Source organism: Lycium ferocissimum, chromosome 10 (assembly GCF_029784015.1).
Source record: "Lycium ferocissimum isolate CSIRO_LF1 chromosome 10, AGI_CSIRO_Lferr_CH_V1, whole genome shotgun sequence".
In the NCBI taxonomy this organism is placed as follows: domain Eukaryota; kingdom Viridiplantae; phylum Streptophyta; class Magnoliopsida; order Solanales; family Solanaceae; genus Lycium; species Lycium ferocissimum.
Window position 1 is genome coordinate 785,928 of NC_081351.1, and position 21,628 is coordinate 807,555.

The window sequence follows — 21,628 nt, forward strand, 5'->3', positions numbered from 1 at the left end:
TTACATGGGTATATATGCGTATATCTAGTGAATATAGGCTCGCAAGGGTAGAATAGGAATTTTAGTAAAATAGGTTGATATTTAAAGTAACTAATCATAGCAAAAAGAAACTAAAACATGGTCAAACAAATACGTAATTAAATTAAAAGCAACTTTAAAACTTATTTTGCAAAAATGGCCTTTAATTGACCCTTAATTAAATGAGGATTGCAATTATAGCCTGCCATTGTAATTAATTGCAGAAATATTCTTGCAATTAATCATTGCACGTGTAGGCTCGCCTTGGTATTAATTTTAACCAATTAAGATTTATATGCACCAACGTCCTTAATTAATTTGCCCATGGTTTGGACATTTCAATTAAAGCCATTAGGAATTAAGAATTTGTAAAATTGACCCCAGCTATCCCGAACCATGAATTGGTTAATTATGAGGTGGTCATTTATGCAAGGACACAATAAACCAAAACTAATAAATATAAAATTTCAAAACAATTTTGTCAATTAACATAATTATGCAAACAAGCCCGACACTTTTCTAACCCAAAAATAAATTTTTGAAACCAAACTAACCCATTAAAAAAAAAAAGAACCTAAATAGGCTTTACACACAGATTATGTGCGTAAAAGGACCAAAGTGTACATTTACACTTGAGTCCTTTCACGCACAGATTCTGTGCGTGAAGTGGCTTCCCCCAACCCCAACCCCAACCTTCATTCTTTGGAAATCAAACTCAATTAAGCTTTTTTCCATACTTTGACCGAAAATTAGTGACGTTTCAAAACACCGGAATATAAATATTTATATAGAGCTTAATTATTTTTTTTCGTGTACAATAATATCGACTTATTACATCAAGTATACATATTCATTTAGATCGTCGTTTTAGAGGTTGTAAAGTGCTCCAAAATAAGTTTGAAAACTTGCTATACATATACATTTAGATTGTCGTTATAGGGTTCCAATTAATTATGAACGTCGCACGAGTTATTATTAATCGACAATAAATACTAAAATAACTAATTATCATTAAAAAAAAATACCCAAAAATATATATAATATTAACATAAAATATACATTTCATTTACAAATATACAATCTCCTAAGGCCTAAGGATCCTCCTAACCCCACCACCCTCATTATCATCAGGATCCTCTCTCCTTCTCTTAATGACAGGATGATTTATGGCATGATCATCATTTTTTCCCTTCTTCAGGCCCTGGGTGACAATATGCTTCTTCTGGGAGATGGCGGCGGTCTCCACCTGAATAGCCTTAGTAGATGCCTCAGGAGATGACTCAATCGGAGGAGACTGGACCACAGAAGCAGAAGAATGAACCTGAAATAACATATAAACAATTTAATTTAGATTTATCATAAACTAAACATGAATTAACATATAAACAAGTATTTAATAAATTATTTCTTTGTAAAAAAATAAACATGTGTGTCGACGGCCTCCTGAGATGCCTGGTCAAAGGGCTCCTTAGCTGGCTCCTCAACGGTCTCCTGACCGCTACCCGAAGCTGTAGCTGGAGAGGGGTCAATCTGAACGGGCGAAGACGGGTCCACAGGCGCAGAAGAATGAACCTATAATACATGTAAATAATTTAGTTTAGATTAATAAAATAATTAACTAATACATTATTTTATTATAAAAAAAATAAATACGTGTGTCGACGGGCTCTGTGAGATGGCATGTGAGAGGGCTCCTAAGTGGCCCGCGGAGTCGGAGATGCAGATGGTGCCGCAGGCCCGGCTGTAGAACAAAGAAAGTAGTCATCAAAAATAATATCCAAGTCCTCATCTCCGCCTCCCATATGTAGATCACCAACTGGCACCTGTGGAAATGATGACCAAGGATCATAAGGTGGGACCATCTCTGGCATATATCCAGGTCTGCGCGTGAAGTCGACGGCCTGGAAGAAGAAGTCGACGGGATATCTGTAGCCGACGGAGCCTGACAGGCTATATCGTCAGGCTCATCTACTAGACCTCTACCAGCCCGACCACCTCTGCCAGCCCAACCACCTCTATCAGCCCGCCCACCTCTATCAGCCCTACCACCCTCAGGAACACCCTCTGGTACATCCTCATCGACACGATGCCACTCCTGTGCCTGTGTCATACCAGTGTCGGTAAGATGAACTATCCATCCTACATATACCGCTATCCCGAGGTCGGTGGACTCCGTAAAGGGAATGCTCTCATGGCGCATCATCAGAGTCATCCGTAGCTGCATATATTTGCAAATTTTAAGAATTGAATAAATTCGTAAAGTAATACATAATAAGACGACGATTGAAAAAACTTACCAGCGCCTCATACGCTCCTGAGAGTGATGCATATCCTAGGCCATCAGGACGCCGCGTCGAGGGGTTAGTAATCAAGGAGCGAGTGATATGCATGTACCACGTTATGTACTCATGGACCGGAGTGTCATGTCCGACCGCTGCTAGAGTCGTCATCCTCGCGTTCCATGCATCGACTTCCTAGTGCATACGTGCCCGCCATGCCGCACTGTCGATCGAACGCTCGTCCCTGGTGTAGTGGGTGTGCTCCCAATGTGTAGTCGCGGGTATGTTCTGTATATGCCCAACTGCCGAAATACGCGGTCGGGCGTGATGCTCAACGATGTCCATATGGATTAATGGATACCGTGCAGTCCACATGTGCTCACCAGCCCTACAAAACACCGGCAACTGACCCAAAATCTGATCATACGACGTCCATATGAAAGCCTATAAACGGAATTCAACTATTTAACAATAAAAGACTAACAAAAATAACAAACTAATGTTAAATCAAAAAACCTTACCTCGGGCGCCGTCATGCGGTCTAACTGATCCCTAAATGGGAGAATGACATCGTGCGTCTCCACACCTCTGGTACTCGCGACCATCTCCGCGCGTATGGCATATCCTCAGCAACATAGCATCGGAGGGTGAGCAACTATGGGCTGAAAAGGTCTCAACCTAGTCCACACCCATATCTATCATAGTCATCAAAAAAATTATTTATCGGTCGTTTTTCGAAAAAAATATATTTAGTGTTTTATCTACACACACACTTAAATATATTACCTGAAGAAGGGGCTAAATGTAGCGACCTCAAGCTTCTCGCCCATGAGAGCTCGATCAAATCCTGCCGTACATATAAGCCGGGACGAGCGGCGCCTCGAACTATAACATCCCAGCTGGTCTAAGTCCTCAATAAAGAGCAGATACCTAATGCTCATATCCGCACCCGACGTGTTCGGGAACATGATGCCCCCGAATATGATGAGAAGATATAAGCGAGCACGTCGGTCAACATCAGCCTGAGGCGTCGCCTCGCCAATCGGATGTTGCAGATCTACGAGGCGCAAGTGAGCATGGACGGAGGACCGCAACAACCGAATCCATCCACACATATCCCTTTGCAGAGGCTCGAAACCAGTGAGCCTAGCCAACTCCTGGCGATACGGCAGCATCTCCGGAGGCTCCGCTCTATACAATGCCTGTCCATCAATCTGTAGACCATAAATCATCTCGACATCCTGCAGGGTGATGGTAGCCTCGCCAGTGCGGAGATGAAATGTATGGGTCTCCGGTCGCCAGCGCTGAATCATGGCCGTCACTAGAGCCCTATCGTGCACAAGCCGACCAACCTCGATGCACGGTAGATACCGCCCCCGACGTAGTATATCTATTACACGAGGATGTGGGGGAATAGCCTCTAGAATATCCCGTTGACTCCCCCGCACGGGTACGGACCACTCTACTAGAGGATACGGCATCCCATACATACGGCACCTATGCTCATGCGGTAGATAAAGTACCTCTTGTCGAAGGGTCCCGGCTCCATGGTGGTGTCCTATCTATTTTAGGCATTTTAAATTAATCATTAATACATAAAGTAAGGATTAAAGTGGTATATTTTTTACGCATTTTAAATTAATTATTATTTTTTTAATTAATCTCTAATACGTAGTATTAGTTATGTAATCTTTTGCGAGAAATTATACAAAGGATTGAATCCTAAACTAAGGATTTTCAATTTCTAATTAGCAAATAAATAAATTAACAATTAAAGAAATAAAGATTAATAATTAACAAATCAAAAAATTAACAATTAGCTAGCAAACAATTAGCATATAATTAATAAATAAACAATTAACTAACTAATCAAATAGTAAAAAATTAATTAGCATAAAATTATTAAATAAATAATTAACTAACTAATCAAATAATTAAAAAATTATTAACAAATAAACAATTGGCTTACCAAAAACTAAATAAATAATTAGCTAGTCTAACAATTAAAATAACTAATCTAACAATTACCAAATACTAAATAAGCAACTAATAAACAATTAAAAAATTAACAACAACTAAACAAATAAAAAAATTAAAAAAAAAAAAGAAAAAACGAGCTGAAAACAGCCCTTTTGCGCACAAAAAAAAGGTCGTAATTTTTTTTTTATCCATATTCACACAATAGTAATGCTTAGGTTAATAAATAAACAATTAACAACAAATGAACAAAAAAAAAAATTTAAAAATGAAAAACGGGCTGAAAACAGCCCTTTTGCGCACAAAAAAAGTGCGTAAAAGTATTTTTTTGCCCACATTCCCACAATAGTAATGCTTAGGTTAATAATATAATAGAAAAATCGTAGTGAAATACCTAGATTGAAGCTTTGATTTTGAGTTTTTGAATTTGAATTATACGCCGCTTTATTGCGAAGAAACTTATTTCTAGACTTCAATATACCACTTTTGGGTTGGAAATCAACAAGAAAACGATGTTTTTGATCCCATGGGACCTCGGAAAGGGACCTTCAATAGCTGATTTTCGTGATTTTCGTTTTTTTTTTTTAATAGGGGGACCAGTGGGGAAGAAGGAGGGGCGTTTATATTCGACCTCTTTTACGCACAAATTCTGTGCGTAAAAGGACTGAAGTGTAAATCTACACTTTGGTCCTTGTATGCACATAATCTGTGCGTAAAGCCTATTTACGTTCTTTTTTTTTAATGGGTTATTTTGGTTCGAAAAATTTATTTTTGCGTTACAAAAGTCTTGGGCCCTTATGCAAACATATAAAATTCAAAGCTTGAGAGGTAAGATGGTAAATTCTCCTAATTACTTAAATTCCTTGGATAAAATAAATTACCTCCCCATCTGATTTCTTTGATTTTGGTTAATTAAATGAACAATTATTTAAAATTGTTCTGCAGCTGATAAATTGCAAAAGTATTTCATAGAAATGTTGTAAAAAGGCTGGTAAATTTTTGAATGATCAATAGAGCTTTGAAAGTTCCTCTATTAATTTATAGAAGTAAAATATTGGCCTGAATAATTATGTAAAATAATTCAGATCCTCTGTGAGTGGCGCAAATTATTTTATTTATTATCCAAGGACCCCGAGTAATTAAAATAAATTACGGGAGGTCAAAAATCAGGTGTCAACAACACTAATAGCCAAAAAAGCCTGGCTGTTCTGCCTCGTTTCTTGTGCCAAACGATCCCAAAACTCGCTTTTGATGCCTCCAATGGATTCCTTGTGAAATTCCAGTCAATTTAGGATTTTGAATCACTCTATTTGACCTTATAATGAAGAAGATATAGAAGTTTCAATATTTGAAATAGTGCAGATTTTTAAATACGAATTCAGTGGCATTTTAGTAATTAATCTGAAAAAATCTGACAACCCAATTCTTAGTAAAATGACCATAAATCCCTCAGATAGCTTTCAGAACAAGATATGGCCATTTTTAGTTTCGGGTGATGTTATTTGGGCTAACTAACGCACCAGCAGTGTTTATGGATTTGATGAACAATGTGTTCAGACCCTTCCTAGATCTATTTGTGATTGTATTCATCGATGACATCTTGGGGTATTCTAGATCTGAGGCAGAACATGCGGAACATTTGCGTACCGTCCTTAGAGTTCTTCAAACTCGAGAGTTGCTTGCAAAATTTTCTAAGTGTGAGTTTTGGTTGAACTCAGTGACATTTCTGGGGCACATTGTTTCGGTGGGGGTATTCGGGTAGATAGCCAAAGATTGAAGCCGTGAAGACTTGGCCAAGGCCCACAACTCCTACGGAGGTTCGTAGCTTTCTAGGCTTAGCGTATATTACAGGGGATTTGTTGAAGCTTTTTCTTCTATTTCGCACCACTCACAAAGTTCGACCCAAAAATCGAAAGTTTCGAAGACGATGTCTTGTGAACGTAGTTTCTAAGAGCTAAATGATAGATTGACTTTTGCCCCAGTCCTGACGCTTCCAGAGGGATTGGAAGGTTATGTTATTTATTGCGATGCTTCAGGCATTGGGCTAGGCTGTGTGTTAATACAACATGGTAAGGTGATTGTGTATGCTTCAAGGCAATTACGAAAACATGAAAAGAATTGCCCAACTCATGATCTAGAATCGGCTATAGTGATTCATGCATTAAAGATGTGGAGACATTACTTGTATGGTGTTCATGTGGATATTTACACAGATCATAAGAGCCTTCAGTATATCTTCAAGCAGAAAGAGTTGAATTTGCGGCAACAACGATGGTTGGAGTTGCTAAAAGATTATGATGTCGATATTCTATATCATCCCGGAAAGGCAAATGTGGTGGCTGATGCTCTTAGCCGTAGATCTATGGGAAGTTTTTGTGATGTACGACCGGAGAAAAGAGAAATGGCTCGTGAGCTCCAACAGTTAGCTAGCCTAGGAGTTCGAGTAGTGGACTCAGGTAGCAGGGGGACTACCATTCAGAATTCGACAGTCTCGTTGCTAGTAGTGGAAGTGAAAGAGCGACAATACGAAGATCCCATGCTAATGTATTACAGAGATACACTCCCTCAGGAGGAGGAGTCATCATTTGAGATCTCGGGGAGACGGAGTTCGTCGATGCGAGGCGATTATGTGTTCTGATGTGGCGGGGTTACGCCACGGATATTGAGAGAAGCTCGTTGCTCCCGTTATTCCGTCCACCTTACGGAGCAACGAAAATGTATCATGATCTTAAATCTATTTATTGGTGGAATGGGATGAAGAAGGATATAGCAGAATTTGTAGCTCAATGTCCCAATTGTCAACAAGTGAAAATCGAGCACCAAAAGCCGGGTGGATTGTTGCAAGCTATAGAAATTTCAACTTGGAAGTGGAAAATAATTTACATGGACTTCATTACAGGCTTACCCCGTTCTCGACGTAAGTATGATTCCATATTGGTGACTGTGGATAGACTCACGAAGTCAGCTCATTTCTTACCAGTCAGAACGACATATGTGGCAGAAGATTATGCAAAGCTTTATGTTAAAGAGATAGTGCGACTTCATGGTGTCCCAGTATCTATTATCTTAGACAGAGGAACTCAGTTTACGGCTAATTTTTGAAAGTCCTTCCAAGAGGGTTTAGGGACTCATGTTAGCCTTAGTATGACATTTCATCCACAGACCGATGGATAAGCTGAACGTACTATTCAGACTCTTGAGGATATGTTACGGGAATGTATGTTAGATTTTGGAGTTAATTGGGATGATCACTTACCACTTATTGAATTTGCTTATAACAATAGTTATCATTCTAGCATCCAAATGGCACCGTATAAGGCTTTATATGGGCGAAAGTGTAGATCCCCAATTGGGTGGTTTGAGGTAGGAGAGACTAAATTGATAGGGCCAGACTTGGTCTAGCAGGCCATAGAAAAAGTCAAGCTCATACAAGGTCGACTATTAGCAGCCCAAAGTCGTCAAAAGTCCTATGCAGATAATCGTCAAAGGGACTTAGAGTTCCAAGTTAAAAATTGGGTATTCCTAAAAGTGTCACCAATGAAGGGTGTAATGAGGTTTGGCAAAAAGGGGAAGCTTAGTCCCCGGTACATTGGGCTTTATGAGATTGTGCGCAAAGTAGGCAAAGTGGCTTATGAATTAGATCTACCTCCTGATTTGGAGTCAGTTCGCCCAGTTTTCCATGTTTCGATGCTTCGTAAATGTGTTGGAGATCCTACTAGGATCGTTCCAGTAAATGATGTTCAAGTGATAGAAAAGTTAAATGATGAAGAGGTACCCATTGCCATATTAGATAGGCAAGTACGGAGGCTTAGAAACAATTAAGTGGCCTCAGTTAAGGTTTTGTAGAGAAACAATAACCGAGAAGAAATGACATGGGAAGCGGAAGAAATTATGAAATCCAAGTACTCGCACTTATTTCAGCCCCCGGAAGAGATCCAAGATGAGACATCAAGATCATGAGGTATGTATGTTTTCTTTTTTATGCATTTGGGTCATGTGTGGCCGAATTCTATTGCTATTATGTTGTGGCCCTGTGAGGCATTGTTATTATGGGCTGTTGTGACAAGATGGTAGTGCCATATTACAAGGGAAACTCTGGCGAAATTTTTATAGAATCCCCAAGGACCTAACATTCGAGGACGAATGTTCTTAAGGGGGGAAGAATGTTACACCTCGGAAAATTTCCCGTTGATGTACAATGAATAGACTAATGAAGGACACGAATAAGTAAGGAATGACATTTGATGACCCTAAGTAAGATTTCAAAGACATTCGATGTTAGACGAGAAAGTTTGCCAAGAGAAGGCAAGGCATATGATAAGTAACGGAAAGGATTTACGAGTAACAAGTTAATGATGACCTAATGATGCTTTGGAGAAGAGTTATAACGTCCCTTAAATTGTTAATGAGGTGATAAACAAGTGTCAAGAAGGTTCCATAAGGATTGGAGATCCAACGAGTCGACGAGAATGAGTTTGGAATGACTGGGCATTATACGGCCAAACATACTGGCCGTATAAATCATACGGGCCGTATGTTCAGCCGTATAATCAGCCCAGAATGGCACACCTCACTGGACCAAATCTACGGCCAGACATACGGTCAGTATAATTTATACAGACCGTATGTTGGTCCGTAGAAACTGGTTGGGACTGAAGTGTGTTTTATTAATAAGGGATCAAGTTTCATGTCATTTCATTTCCCTTCACACCCCTTCTCTCTAGAACATCTCTCTACATTCTCCCACAAGAATTCAATAGACATCAGTGTTCAACTTCATCAAACCAAGTGAATCAAGTGTAAGAAACCCATTAAAGTTCATCCAAGACAAGAAATCCAAGTGAAGGTGAAACGAGGGTTTTGTTCAAGTGAAGTGTTTGCACCCAAGGTCCATTCCTACACCGTCTAAGGTAAGTTTTATGATATTTCCATGTTGTTTAAGGTATTGAAAAGTTGAAACACTCGGATTATTGAAGGAAATAGAAGATGGGTCATGAATATGGGAATTGTGTCACTTTTAAGTAATAGTTTGGATTGAGTCATGATTCTTAATGTATTGTGATTATAATCATGTTATAGATGATATTGAGAACATGGGATAGACATTGTATATGAATGAACATAATCGTGTGTTATGATCATGATTATGGATGATTAGAAGGGAATTGAGAAGTAAGGATAATGTAGGTGAATAAAGGCTATTATTATGATGTTGTGAATGTTATTATTGATGTTTGGGAGTTGATATATGATATGGAGGAAGTCGTATAAATAAAGAAGATGCTGTCCAATTTTCTTTAGCGTTAGTCATGTATGCTAAGTCATCGATTTCCTAATGATAGTATAACTCTAATGAAGGTAGAAACGTGAGCATTGAAGGAGAACGTGCAAGTGATAGAATAGTTGGACAGAAAGGTATGTAAGACTAACCCTTCTTTCATAAGGCATGGTTCTTTGGACAAATATCTATTCGTCTATGAGCCTATGATATTTTCCAATGATTCTATCTCTAAAAACCTACCAAGCTCATGATCCTCGATATGTTACGATTGTACTAAATTCCTTATACGACGGGTAATCCCCTAGGGATAGATGTAATGAACGACGATAGTAATGATGCTAAAGATGCTTATTAGCTTATATGTATATGTGCCTATGTATGGCTATTATGAAACCCCGAGCTTATATGGTTGGGTAGAATATAGTAAATATGTACATATATAATGCGCGTGCACCACTGCAGTTGGGTACGGATAACCCTGAGCCTTGGTAGGGCCAGGTATGTATAACCCTGAGCCTTAGTGAAACACCGAACCTTTATGGTCGGGTATGCTATGTGTATGCAATGTATATGATATGAATATGAGTATGAGTATGAATGGAAATATGACTACGAATACGAAAATGGATACGAAATGTAAATGAGTACAGATACGGATATGGATGTATGTACACGGATACCCAATAGAAATGGAATGTCTCTATGAAAAGCAAGTAAGTGTTATGACGATGATACTATTATCTCCCACCCTATGCTATTTCATATGTTGTACTATTATGCTTCCATATTGATGTTGATCATCTTTTACATACTCGGTACATTCTTTCATGCGACGTCTTTTTTGTTTGTGGACGCTGCGTCATGCCCGTAGGTGGCCAGGGAGACAGACTTGATCCATAGCTTATTTATTCAGGGACTACATAGCGGAGCTCTATCTCATTCGGAGCTACAGTTTTTGGTACTTATTCTTTTGTGTATATATTTATGGGCATGGCGGGGTCCTGTCCCGCCTATATGATATGACATACTCTCCTTAGAGGTTCGTAGACATGTGTATATGGTTAGACGTATTTAGCCTTGTCTGCCTATCTTGGATATCATTTTGTTAGCCTTGTCGGCTTATGTACATTGATATGGGCATAGTTGCTAATGATGATATATATGTATTGTTGTCCAATGGAAATAGTATGAGCAATGGATGGAAAGTATGATTTAGCTATGTGGCTCACCTAGATGTAAATGTGAAAGTATGATAAGAGTTGCCCGGGTGGGTTAGCACCGATTGCCCGTCACGGCCCTCCGGTTGGGTCGTGACAAAAGTGGCATCAGAGCAGTTCTGTCCTAGGGTGTGTCTATTACCACTCTAAACTGAATACTATCTAAATCTGATGTATCACATAACAGTATCACTAATATCCTTATGTATCCCACTGAATCGTCCTTGCCCGAATTTCCTTACTCAATTTCTGAAATGTATTGTTACACCCCATAGTTTCATAGGTGGAAATTTATAAGTGTTGGACATTCTAAATATGGATACTGGAGTTCCCTTCAAGGATATATGATATTATATAAACTAATCCTATGGTCATGACGGTTTACGTTCATATAATAAGCTATGGGAATGTCATGACCCGGCTAGGGCCATGACGGGCGGGGCTAAGCACCGAGCACCACTCGTTCTATTACTCATTCTATGTACAGCCGTATTTCTTATGCTCATAATCATAGGAAAACCATTTTCATTTGGAACATATTTACCTTTATATACATAAGCCCTTTGGCTATCAAAATAATACATATATACACGTGGGAAATTGTGAGACCATACTACCCACACATACGTATCTACAAGCCTCTACTAGAGTACTAGACATATGGACGAGACAGGACCGCGTCGTGCCCAAAACATATATGTACACAAAATAATAAATCAATGGCACCTCCGGAACAACGAGTGCCCTCGAAATCTTGCAAGTAGCTCCCCGTGAATCCGTGTCGCTCCCCGTCTACCCAGGGCATGAACACGAGCGTCCAAAGAAAATGAACGTCGGTATCGAGCAATGTACTGAGTATGTAAGGTGTGGATAGTAACATGATAAGATCATGAGGGATAGCGTAAGATAAAAGAACTGTTCATTTCTCATAATACTTTTTAAACATTCGGCATACATACTTACCCCTTTATTCTCCTAAAGATACACTTGTTACATCCACATGCTTACATATGTAATAACTTACAATGCAGTACAGCCACGTACCCGGCCATATAGGCTTGGTATCACCCGTACTCGGCCCTCCCGAAACTCGATAATATCCGTACTTGGCCCTCCCGGGACTCGATGCTATCCATACTCGGCCCTTTAGAGACTTGATGCTATCCATACTCGGCCCTTTCGGGACTCGATGCTATCCGTATGTTATATCCCGTATTTTTGCACATTATGATAGGTTGGTTGTTGTTGTTGTTGATTGTTGATTTGGCCGAGTTAAATTCTCGGGGTGGCCTATTTGCAGGGGAAATGCTGCCTAAATTTACGCGTAGAATTAAGAGCTAAATTGGAATTAAATGCCCAAATGTCTATAGCTAATGTTTGGCATATTATGACTTATTTGTAGACCTTGGAGAGCCCGAGGCATAGGTTGGCTTTAGCTTGAATTTGGAGTATCTTTGAGAGCGTCTGAGGTATGTAAAGCGTAACCCTTCCTTCTTTGGCATGCCTTAGTCGTAAATAGGTTGATACGAGCCTCGAGGAAATTCTACTCTCGCGATCCGACCATGTACGTGATTCTTATTTGGTTCTTAGTCCTCGTATGTTTGATATGATGAAATATGGGCTTTATGTCTTTTGTATGACTAAGTTTCAAAAGTTGCATAAAAGTTGGTTTTTAAAAGAGTTTTGTTCCTAAATGATTCCGAAAACTACGAAAGTCCGTAACTTTCACGTACAAAGACCGGATCGCTTCGATATGCTCAAAAATGATTCCATGATGTATGATCACTATGTTTTCCATAGGTGGGCCCGACTCGGGTCGACACCCCTCCGTGGGCCCCGCGACTTTCTTTATGTACTTTGACGATTTTTGAAAGAATTCGATATGACCATCTTCCCGACCCCCGAGTATGATTACTTATTTGTCTGTTGAGTCTGAAATAAGGATTTTACGTATGTGATTTTGATGCGTAACTACGGTTTCTGAAGTTCGGTTTGATATGTTCCCGAGGGACGTTCGGGCGAAAATCTGATTTGACTACTGTTTTGGCCTATAAGCGATGGTTCGTTTCGATTAACCTACTAAGTCTTTGTAAATGTTTTAAACTGTATTTGGTTACTTGTGATTCTGCTCGTGCATTCGTCGTTACATTTTTCGCCGAGTCCCGGGCCGGCATGTGTGATATTGTCCGCTGGATACTTGACCGCGGGCTGTGATATTGCCGCTGGATTCTTGGCCGCGGTATGCCGGTATGTGATATTGACCGCTGGATTCTTGGCCGCGGTATATGTATATGTGATATTGCCGCTGGATTCTTCTCGATATATGTATATGTGTGATATTGACCGCCGGGTACTTGACCGCGGTATGTGTATATATGATTTTGATGACCGGATTTTGATCGGTCGGTTAATGTCGCCTCATATGATAAGATATGATGTTCTTCGATATGTATATGTATGATCTGTATTTCAGGAGTAAGCGTGTTGGCATTCTGATTATTATATTTGTCTTCTGTACCTCTGTTGCATGACTTGCGTGTCAGATGACAACATTTTGGTATTCTGGTTATTATGTTCACTTTCTCGTACCTCTTTTGATTATGACTCGGATTTGTTACTATATCTTGTGCTTTGCATACTCGGTACATATTAAAATCGACCCCTTTCTTCGGGGGCCTTTTCCGCTGCCGCGAGTACGTACGTACGCCGGTGATCCTCCGCGACTAGGACACCCGTTACCGTATATATATGGAGTACTCCTTTATTCCGGAGCCCACATTTTGGTATATACTTGTCCGTTGTATATGTATGAGTTTGTTCGTGGTCGGTACGGCGGGCCCCGTCCCGTCATATGATTTTGTTTGTCCGTTTAGAGGTCTGTGGACATAAATGTGGGTTATGTACGCTTTGTTCGGATGCGACGTGCGAGTTGTATTTGGGCGGCCCGTCCGCCGTGGCCCTTGTCGGTCGCGTGTATGTATACTTTGCTATGTTATGTACATTATGATAGCCTTGCGGCACGTGCGTATATATATTTGTATGCGTCGCCTTTGGAGACACGTATCGATTTATGTACGAGTCGTTGTATGCCGAATCTGGTTAGTGAGTGCGTATGGGTGCCCAGCTCGGGCACTAGTCATGGCCTACAGGGTTGGGTCGTGACACCGTACTCGGCCCTTTCGGGACTCGATGATATCCGTACTCGGCAGTGGGAGTGCTATACATACATACATATACATAAAAATACATAAATGAAATCAACATCATCCTTAGCATTATCATACATCTATCATTAAAGCATACATTAGAACATTGAAGGCAACTATGGCGATGTCGGGGTGACATGAGGTCGTGGACCCCCGATTACATTATGGAGTAATCATAATCATCATATCTCACCTTGAAGGGACTAACGTTTTAAGGTGAGTGTACACAAGAAAAAAAGCATCAATGGAACCATACTTAGAATCATTAACTTCATGGGCATCATATCTCACTTTAGGATTCTTTAGACTTAAACTCATCATCATCATCCATTATCATACTTGTGTCTTATCTCTTTTCTTTATCTTATACATAAGTAGCTCCTTATAGTCATAGACTCATAATTTCCGTTATGTAGGAAGATCATGGGAAAATGGGAAGATTCATGCCATAGGAGGCATGCCTTAGAAAGAAAGGACTAGCATCATAAGGTGGGTCTAGCAACAATGAATAATATCAAAGAATCGTATGAAGGTCATTAGCTTCGTAATAATATCATATCATGAGTTTTAGGATCTCTAGACTTGGGCTTATCATCATATTCATAACATATCTCTTAACTTTATCTCATGAGAGCTCTTTATAACGTAGACTCATTATTTCCGGTATATACATATATGTAGAGAAGTCATAGAAAGATAGGAAGATTCATACCATAGAGTCATGCCTTAGAAAGAAAGGACTAGCCGTACATACCTTTTCGTTTAGCTATTCTATCGCTTGATCGTTCTCCTTCAATGCTCGCGTTTCTACCTTCAAGAGAGTTCGTATTAATATTAGCTAATCGATTATATGAACGTGCTTACTAAAGCTAGGGAAAATTGGGCAGCATTTCCTTTGTTTATACCACTTTCCTCATATCACATATCGACTCCCAAACATCCACAACAACATTCACAATATTATAGGCAACAATCATCATTCATCTACATTATCCACATTTCACAATTTCACTTCAATTCCTCCATAATCATGGTCATAGTTCACTATTACTTTCTCTCATATATAATTCTTATCCCATGTTCTAAATGTCATTCATAACATACTTACAATCACAACATATCGATAATCATGACTCATTCCAAACTACTATTCACAATCTCATTATTCTCATCTTTGTGAACCATTTTTCTATCTCCTTCCATCATCTAAGTCTTTCAACCTCTCATTACCCTAAACAATATGGAAAGATCATAAAACTTACCTTAGATAGTGTAGGAATAAGCCTTGAGCGGAAATACTTCTCTTGCACCAAAACCCTAGTTCACTTCCATTGGAATTCCTTGGCTTGGATGAACTTCAATGTGTTTCATACACTTGATTTTTGTTGGTTTGATGAAGTTGGTCATCAATTTCTCTTGGATTCTTGTATAGGAAATATGGAGAGTGTTCTAGAGAGTTCTTGAGGTGAGGAGAGAAAATGAAGAGGGGGAAATGAAAATAATGAACTTGGGTCCCTTATTTAAAACTCAAAATGCTGTCTTGACACATTTATACGGACACATATACGGTCCGTACAATTTATACGGTCCGTATGTATGACCGTATAATGGTTCCAGTGGAGGCTCTTCTCTGGACAGGTTATACGGCTACATACATACGAGATCTTTTATACGGTCCGTGTAGTGGACCATACAATCCACAGTTTTTCGAATCTCGTTCTCGTTGACTCGTTTGATCCCCAATCCTTATGGAACCTTCTTAACAGTTGTTTAACACCTCATTAACAATCTAAGAGATGTTATAGCTCTTCTCTAAAACAACATTAACTTATTATTAATTCGTTACTCATAAATCCTTTCCGATACATAACATATTCCTTGCCTTTCTTGGCAAACTTTCTTCTATTACCTCGAATGCCTCCGAAATCTCAATTAGGATCATCAAATGCTATTTTGTACTTATCGAAACATTGTATACTTCGTTCCCTTCATTATTCTATTCACTGTGCATGAACGAAAAATTTTTCGAGGTGTAACAGGGAAACTCCGAGACCAAGCAAATCGAAGAAAATAAGTTTGTCGAAAATTTGGAAAAGGTTGACAGAATTTTGGGTCAATTTTAGAGGGGTATATCACCTAGTATATTAAGAGTTTTAAGGTGTTTCAAAAGCCTAAAATGAAGTTTGTCGAGTCTAGTTTCCAATGCAACAAACCGCTCATCGATAAGACATCGGAGTAGAGAATTATGGTCGTTACAAGTTCGGCTGACAAAGAAGAAACGCGTACTACGCATCAAGAAAAGAACCGACATGCTACGCATCGCTACGTTGACCCCGACCCGGATTTGGCATCTTATAAGAGGGGTTTTACCCCTCATTTTTCAGCCCAACACTTCTCAAAATTTCCCAAATTCTCTAGAATAATCCTCCAACTTCTGTCTAAAGAATTTTAGCGCAAATTAAGCGAAATCCCCGAATTTAAGTTCGAACACCGCATAGCTGCGATTATAATATCGTATTGCGGCGAAACTTGTCTTGGATTCAGGGTGATAATCGAAGATATTGCAATTCTAGCAGGTGAAAGGTATGAATCTTTCCTTATTAGTATTGATTTAAGCTTATTTATGGAGGAAAAGCTACTAAATGAGCGTACAATGAATTTATGGGTCGAGAAATTGGATAAAACATCGCGTGGGATGTTTTATGAAATATTTTGGTATTGATGATGATGTTGTTGATGTTGGTGCTGTTGTTTTGTTGGTATTGTGATTTCGGGCTAGGCAAATAAACAGGGGAGGTGCTGCCCGAATTTCGGCAGATTCTAAAAAAAGATTTATTTGAAGGATTAAGACAAGCGTATAAAGTGAGTCTAACAATAGTATAAATTTTCTTGAATATAGATTTACGATCCTGGGAGGACAAGCGTTGAGTAGCTAAAGTTAAGGCGACCAAAAAGGTATGTTAAGGCTAAACCCTTTCTTTCTAAAGGCATGATTCTTTCATTATAAACCTTTGTGCCATATCCATAACATCCTTGCCTCCACAAATGCTAGAAGCCTATGAATCTCATGATCCTTATGATATTATTGGGCTTACTCATGATTTTGAGACTATTCTTTATGATTGATCTCACCTCATAATATTTGTTCTTTCGAGGTGAGATATGGCGATGATGTTCTATTTTCAATGCTATCTAAGTTCATGGTTCTCGATACTCCCATGACATCGTCGACTTCACCTTACGATAGTTGATCTTCTAAGGAAGGATATAGTGATAATGATAATGCTAATGATGATGTTGATTTTATTTATGTATTTTTATGTATATGTATATATGTATGCATTGCACTCCCACTGATCAGTTGGGGATAACACCGCGCCTATATGGCCAGGCAAGATAACACCACGGCTATATGGCCGGTCAAGATAACACCGCACCTATATGGCCGAGCAAGGTAACACCGCGCCTATATGGCCGGGCAAGATATTACCGTGTCTTAACGGTTGGGCAAGATGCTATATATATTAGCGCGCCTTAACGGTCGGGTAAGATGCTATATATATTACCGCGCCTTAACGGCCGGACAAGATATTATATATGGATATGTGTGGAATTTTTTTTTTTAAAAGCTAAGCATGCACGACATTCACCTTAAAAGGGCATTCAGAGGCATAGATTGATCTCTTTTATATTACTTTATCTTCATACGTTCATTATATTATTTTCCATGTTCGGTATCTCTTGCTATGTTACTATTCATGCCTTATATACTCAGTACATTGCTCGTACTAACGTCCCTTCTTGTGGACGCTGCGTTCATGCCCACAGGTGTAGATAGACGAGACGAGGATCTTTCATCGTAGGCTGCCTTCAGGTACTAGTCTCGAGTAAATGGCTCCACTTCTTTCCCGGAGCCCGTCGAGTCGAATTATATATATATATATATATATATGAATTGTGTTAAGGGTACGTCGGGGCTCGTCCCAACGTGTATACCTCGACTCATGTTCATAGAGGCTTTGCGAGCATACTTCGTATACTGACTTAGTCATAGTGTGACAAAAAGAGTAATGTCGGCATCATGGGTCTATTGTACATTTACTTATGCATGATATTATGTTCATATTTAGCCTCTTGATCTTATTGTTTCCATTTGAGACACAAAGGATGTAAGTTATAAGTTGGTTCGCTCGGTCCCTGTAAGGTGTCGGGTGCCAATCATGCCTTACCAAGGGTAGGGTGTGACAAAGTGGTATCGGCAGCTTCTGTCTCTGGTTAAATACGTTGTTCGTGTCCTAGCGAGTCTTATTTATGGTGTGCGGTGCACCACACTTATAAACGAGGAGAGGCCAAGGCATTTAGGAAGGATTGACCCTTCTTTCTCATCTTAGATCGTGCCGTAGAGCTAAATCATAGGATATCATGTCTCTGATTCTAACCCCAAGTGTTTTGATCATGGATAAGCAGTTGATTATGCCGCTACGAGATAATTGCTGAGAATTGAAATTGTTCATTCGAAAGGTATGTTTCCTGTTTTATTAATATGGATAGATGTTGATATAAGAACTTGAGCAAGATATGATGGGTATTTGTGGTGGCTCTGTGGGGCATAGGATGTGTTTTCTGGATTGTGTATAGGAATGAGGTAGTAAGAATTATAGAGGAAACTCTACCGAAATTTTTACAAATTGAATTGTTTGCATGTTTATAGAGAAAGAGTAAAGGAAAAATATGACCATCAGCCATTTGGTAAGTCATGATTGAAGAAACAACTATGAGATGCTTTCAAGGAAAAGTTTTAGAATGATTTTAATTTAATTTAAAGGAGGAACCACGAGGGAAAAAAATGATTAGCAGTTAAAGAAACTGGAATGAGTTGCATCCGAGATTTTGGGGGATTGAGACCTATTGGAAAGATAAGGAAAGTTGGCATTAGGAACTCAAATAAGGTATTACGATTTATAGATTGGATTGGTTAGTAAGAGGTAACAAAGAAATACTAATATGGAGAAGGAAGTTAATGAGTACGGGAAAGTTTCACCCTAGAAGTATATATATATCTATACGAGACCAAGATGGGTTTGTACTCATAGTGGAATGTTTTGTAGACTTCTAGGTAGATATTATAAAGTGGCAGACGGGAAAGAGCACCTTAAGAGCAAAGGAAATCAAGGAAGACGGAAGTACGAGAAACTGCGGTTATGAATTGATTAAAGGAAGTTATGTGACCATCGATGATAAGAGAAAGTTTAATAAATTAGTAAGGTTGGCCAAAGGTAGACAAAGGATGGCATAATACAGGGGACTTGGAATGGAGATACGATTACAAAGGTAACATGACGAAAATACGAGGATGTTACACCTCGAAAAATTCCCCGTTGATGTACAGTGAATATACTAATGAAGGACACGAAGTATACGGTGTTACAATAAGTAAGGAATGACATTTGATGACCCTAAGTAAGATTTCAAAGACATTCGATGTTAGACGAGAAAGTTTGCCAAGATAAGGCAAGGCAGACGATAAGTAACGGAAAGGATTTACGAGTAACAAATTAATGATGACCTAATGATGCTTTGGAGAAGAGTTATAATGTCCCTTAAATTCTTAATGAGGTGATAAACAAGTGTCAAGAAGGCTCCATAAGGATTGGAGATCCAACGAGTCGACGAGAACGAGTTCGGAATGACTGGGCATTATACGGCCAAACATACTGCCGTATAAATCATACGGGCCGTATGTTCAGCCGTATAATCAGCCCAGAAGGGCACACCTGACTGGACTAAATCTATGGCAAGACATACGGTCAGTATAATTTATGCGGACCGTATGTTGGTCTGTAGAAACTAGTCGGGACTGAAGTGTGTATTATTAATAAGGGACCAAGTTTCATTTCATTTCCCTTCACACCCCTTCTCTCTAGAACATCTCTCTACATTTCTCCCACAAGAATTCAAGAGACATTAGTGTTCAACTTCATCAAACCAAGTGAATCAAGTGCAAGAAACCCATTAAAGTTCATCCAAGACAAGAAATCCAAGTGAAGGTGAAACTAGGGTTTTGTTCAAGTGAAGTGTTTGCAACCAAGGTTCATTACTACACCATCTAAGGTAATTTTTATGGTATTTCCATATTGTTTAAGGTATTGAAAAGTTGAAACACTCGGATTATAGAAGGAAATAGAAAATGGGTCATGAATGTGGGAATATTGTCACTTTTGAGTAATAGTTTGGATTGAGTCATAATTCTTGATATATTGTGATTATAATCATGTTATAGATGATATTGAGAGCATGGGATAGACATTGTATATGAATGAACGTAATCGTGTGTTATGATCATGATTATGGATAATTGGAAGGAATAGAGAAGTAAAGATAATGTAAGTGAATAAAGGCTATTGTTATGATGTTGTGAATGTTATTATTGATGTTTGGGAGTTGATATATGATATGGAGGAAGTCATATAAATAAAGGACATGTTGTCCAATTTTCTCTAGCTTTAGTCATGTATGCTAAGTCATCGATTTTCTAATGATAGTATAAATCTAATAAAGGTAGAAATGTGAGCATTGAAGGAAAACGTGCAAGTGATAGAATAGTTGGACGGAAAGGTATGTAAGGCTAACCCTTCTTTCATAAGGCATGGTTCTTTGGCCAAATATCTATTCTTCTATGAGCCTATGATATTCTCCAATGATTCTATCTCTAAAAAGCTACCAAGCTCATGATCCTCGATATGTTACGATTGAACTAAATTCCTTATACGACGATTAATCCTCTAGGGATAGATGTAATGAACGACGATAGTAATGATGCTAAAGATTCTTATGAGCTTATATGTATATGTGCCTATGTATGGCTATTATGAAACCCCGAGCTTATATAGCCGGGTAGAATATAGTAAATATGTATATATAATGCGCGCGCACCACTGCAGTTGGGTACGGATAACCCCGAGCCTTGGTAGGGCCAGGTATGTATGACCCTGAGCCTTGGTTGGGCCAGGTATGTGAAGCACCAAACCTTTATGGTCGGGTATGCTATGTGTATGCAATGTATATGATATGTATGTGATATGAACATGAGTATGAATGGAAATATGACTACGAATACGAAAATGGATACGAAATATAAATGAGTACGGATACGGATATGGATGTATGTACACGGATACGCAATAGAAATGGAATGTCCCTATGAAAAGCAAGTAAGTGCTATGACGATGATACTTATTATCTCCCCCACCCTATGCTATTTCTTATGTTGTCTATTATGCTTCCATATTGATGTTGATCATGCTTTACATACTCGCACATTCTTCGTACCGACGTCCTTTTGTTTGTGGACGGTGTCACGCCCGCAGTGGCTGTGAGACGACTTGATCCATAGCTTATTTATTCAAGGACTACATAGCGGAGCTCCATCTCATTCGGAGCTACAGTTTTTGGTACCTATTCTTTTGTGTATATAGTTATGGGCATGGCGGGGTCCTATCCCACCTATATGATATGAAATACTCTCCTTAGAGGCTCGTTGTCACGACCCAACCCCGTAGGCCGTGACTAGTGCCCGAGTTGGGCACCCAAACGCATTCATCAAACCTGAATCACACACAGTGACGCGTATACAAATATCAAACGCTATCT

General features: G+C 39.2%; 1 protein-coding gene across 1 annotated transcript; it reads right to left on the bottom strand.

Annotated features, from left to right (window-relative positions):
* Positions 1-3,079: 3,079 nt before the first annotated feature.
* LOC132033223 (protein MAIN-LIKE 1-like) lies at positions 3,080-3,610 on the bottom strand. The gene has a single exon (XM_059423132.1). It carries the CDS (start codon positions 3,608-3,610, stop codon positions 3,080-3,082), a length of 531 nt encoding a protein of 176 aa, XP_059279115.1.
* Positions 3,611-21,628: the final 18,018 nt, after the last annotated feature.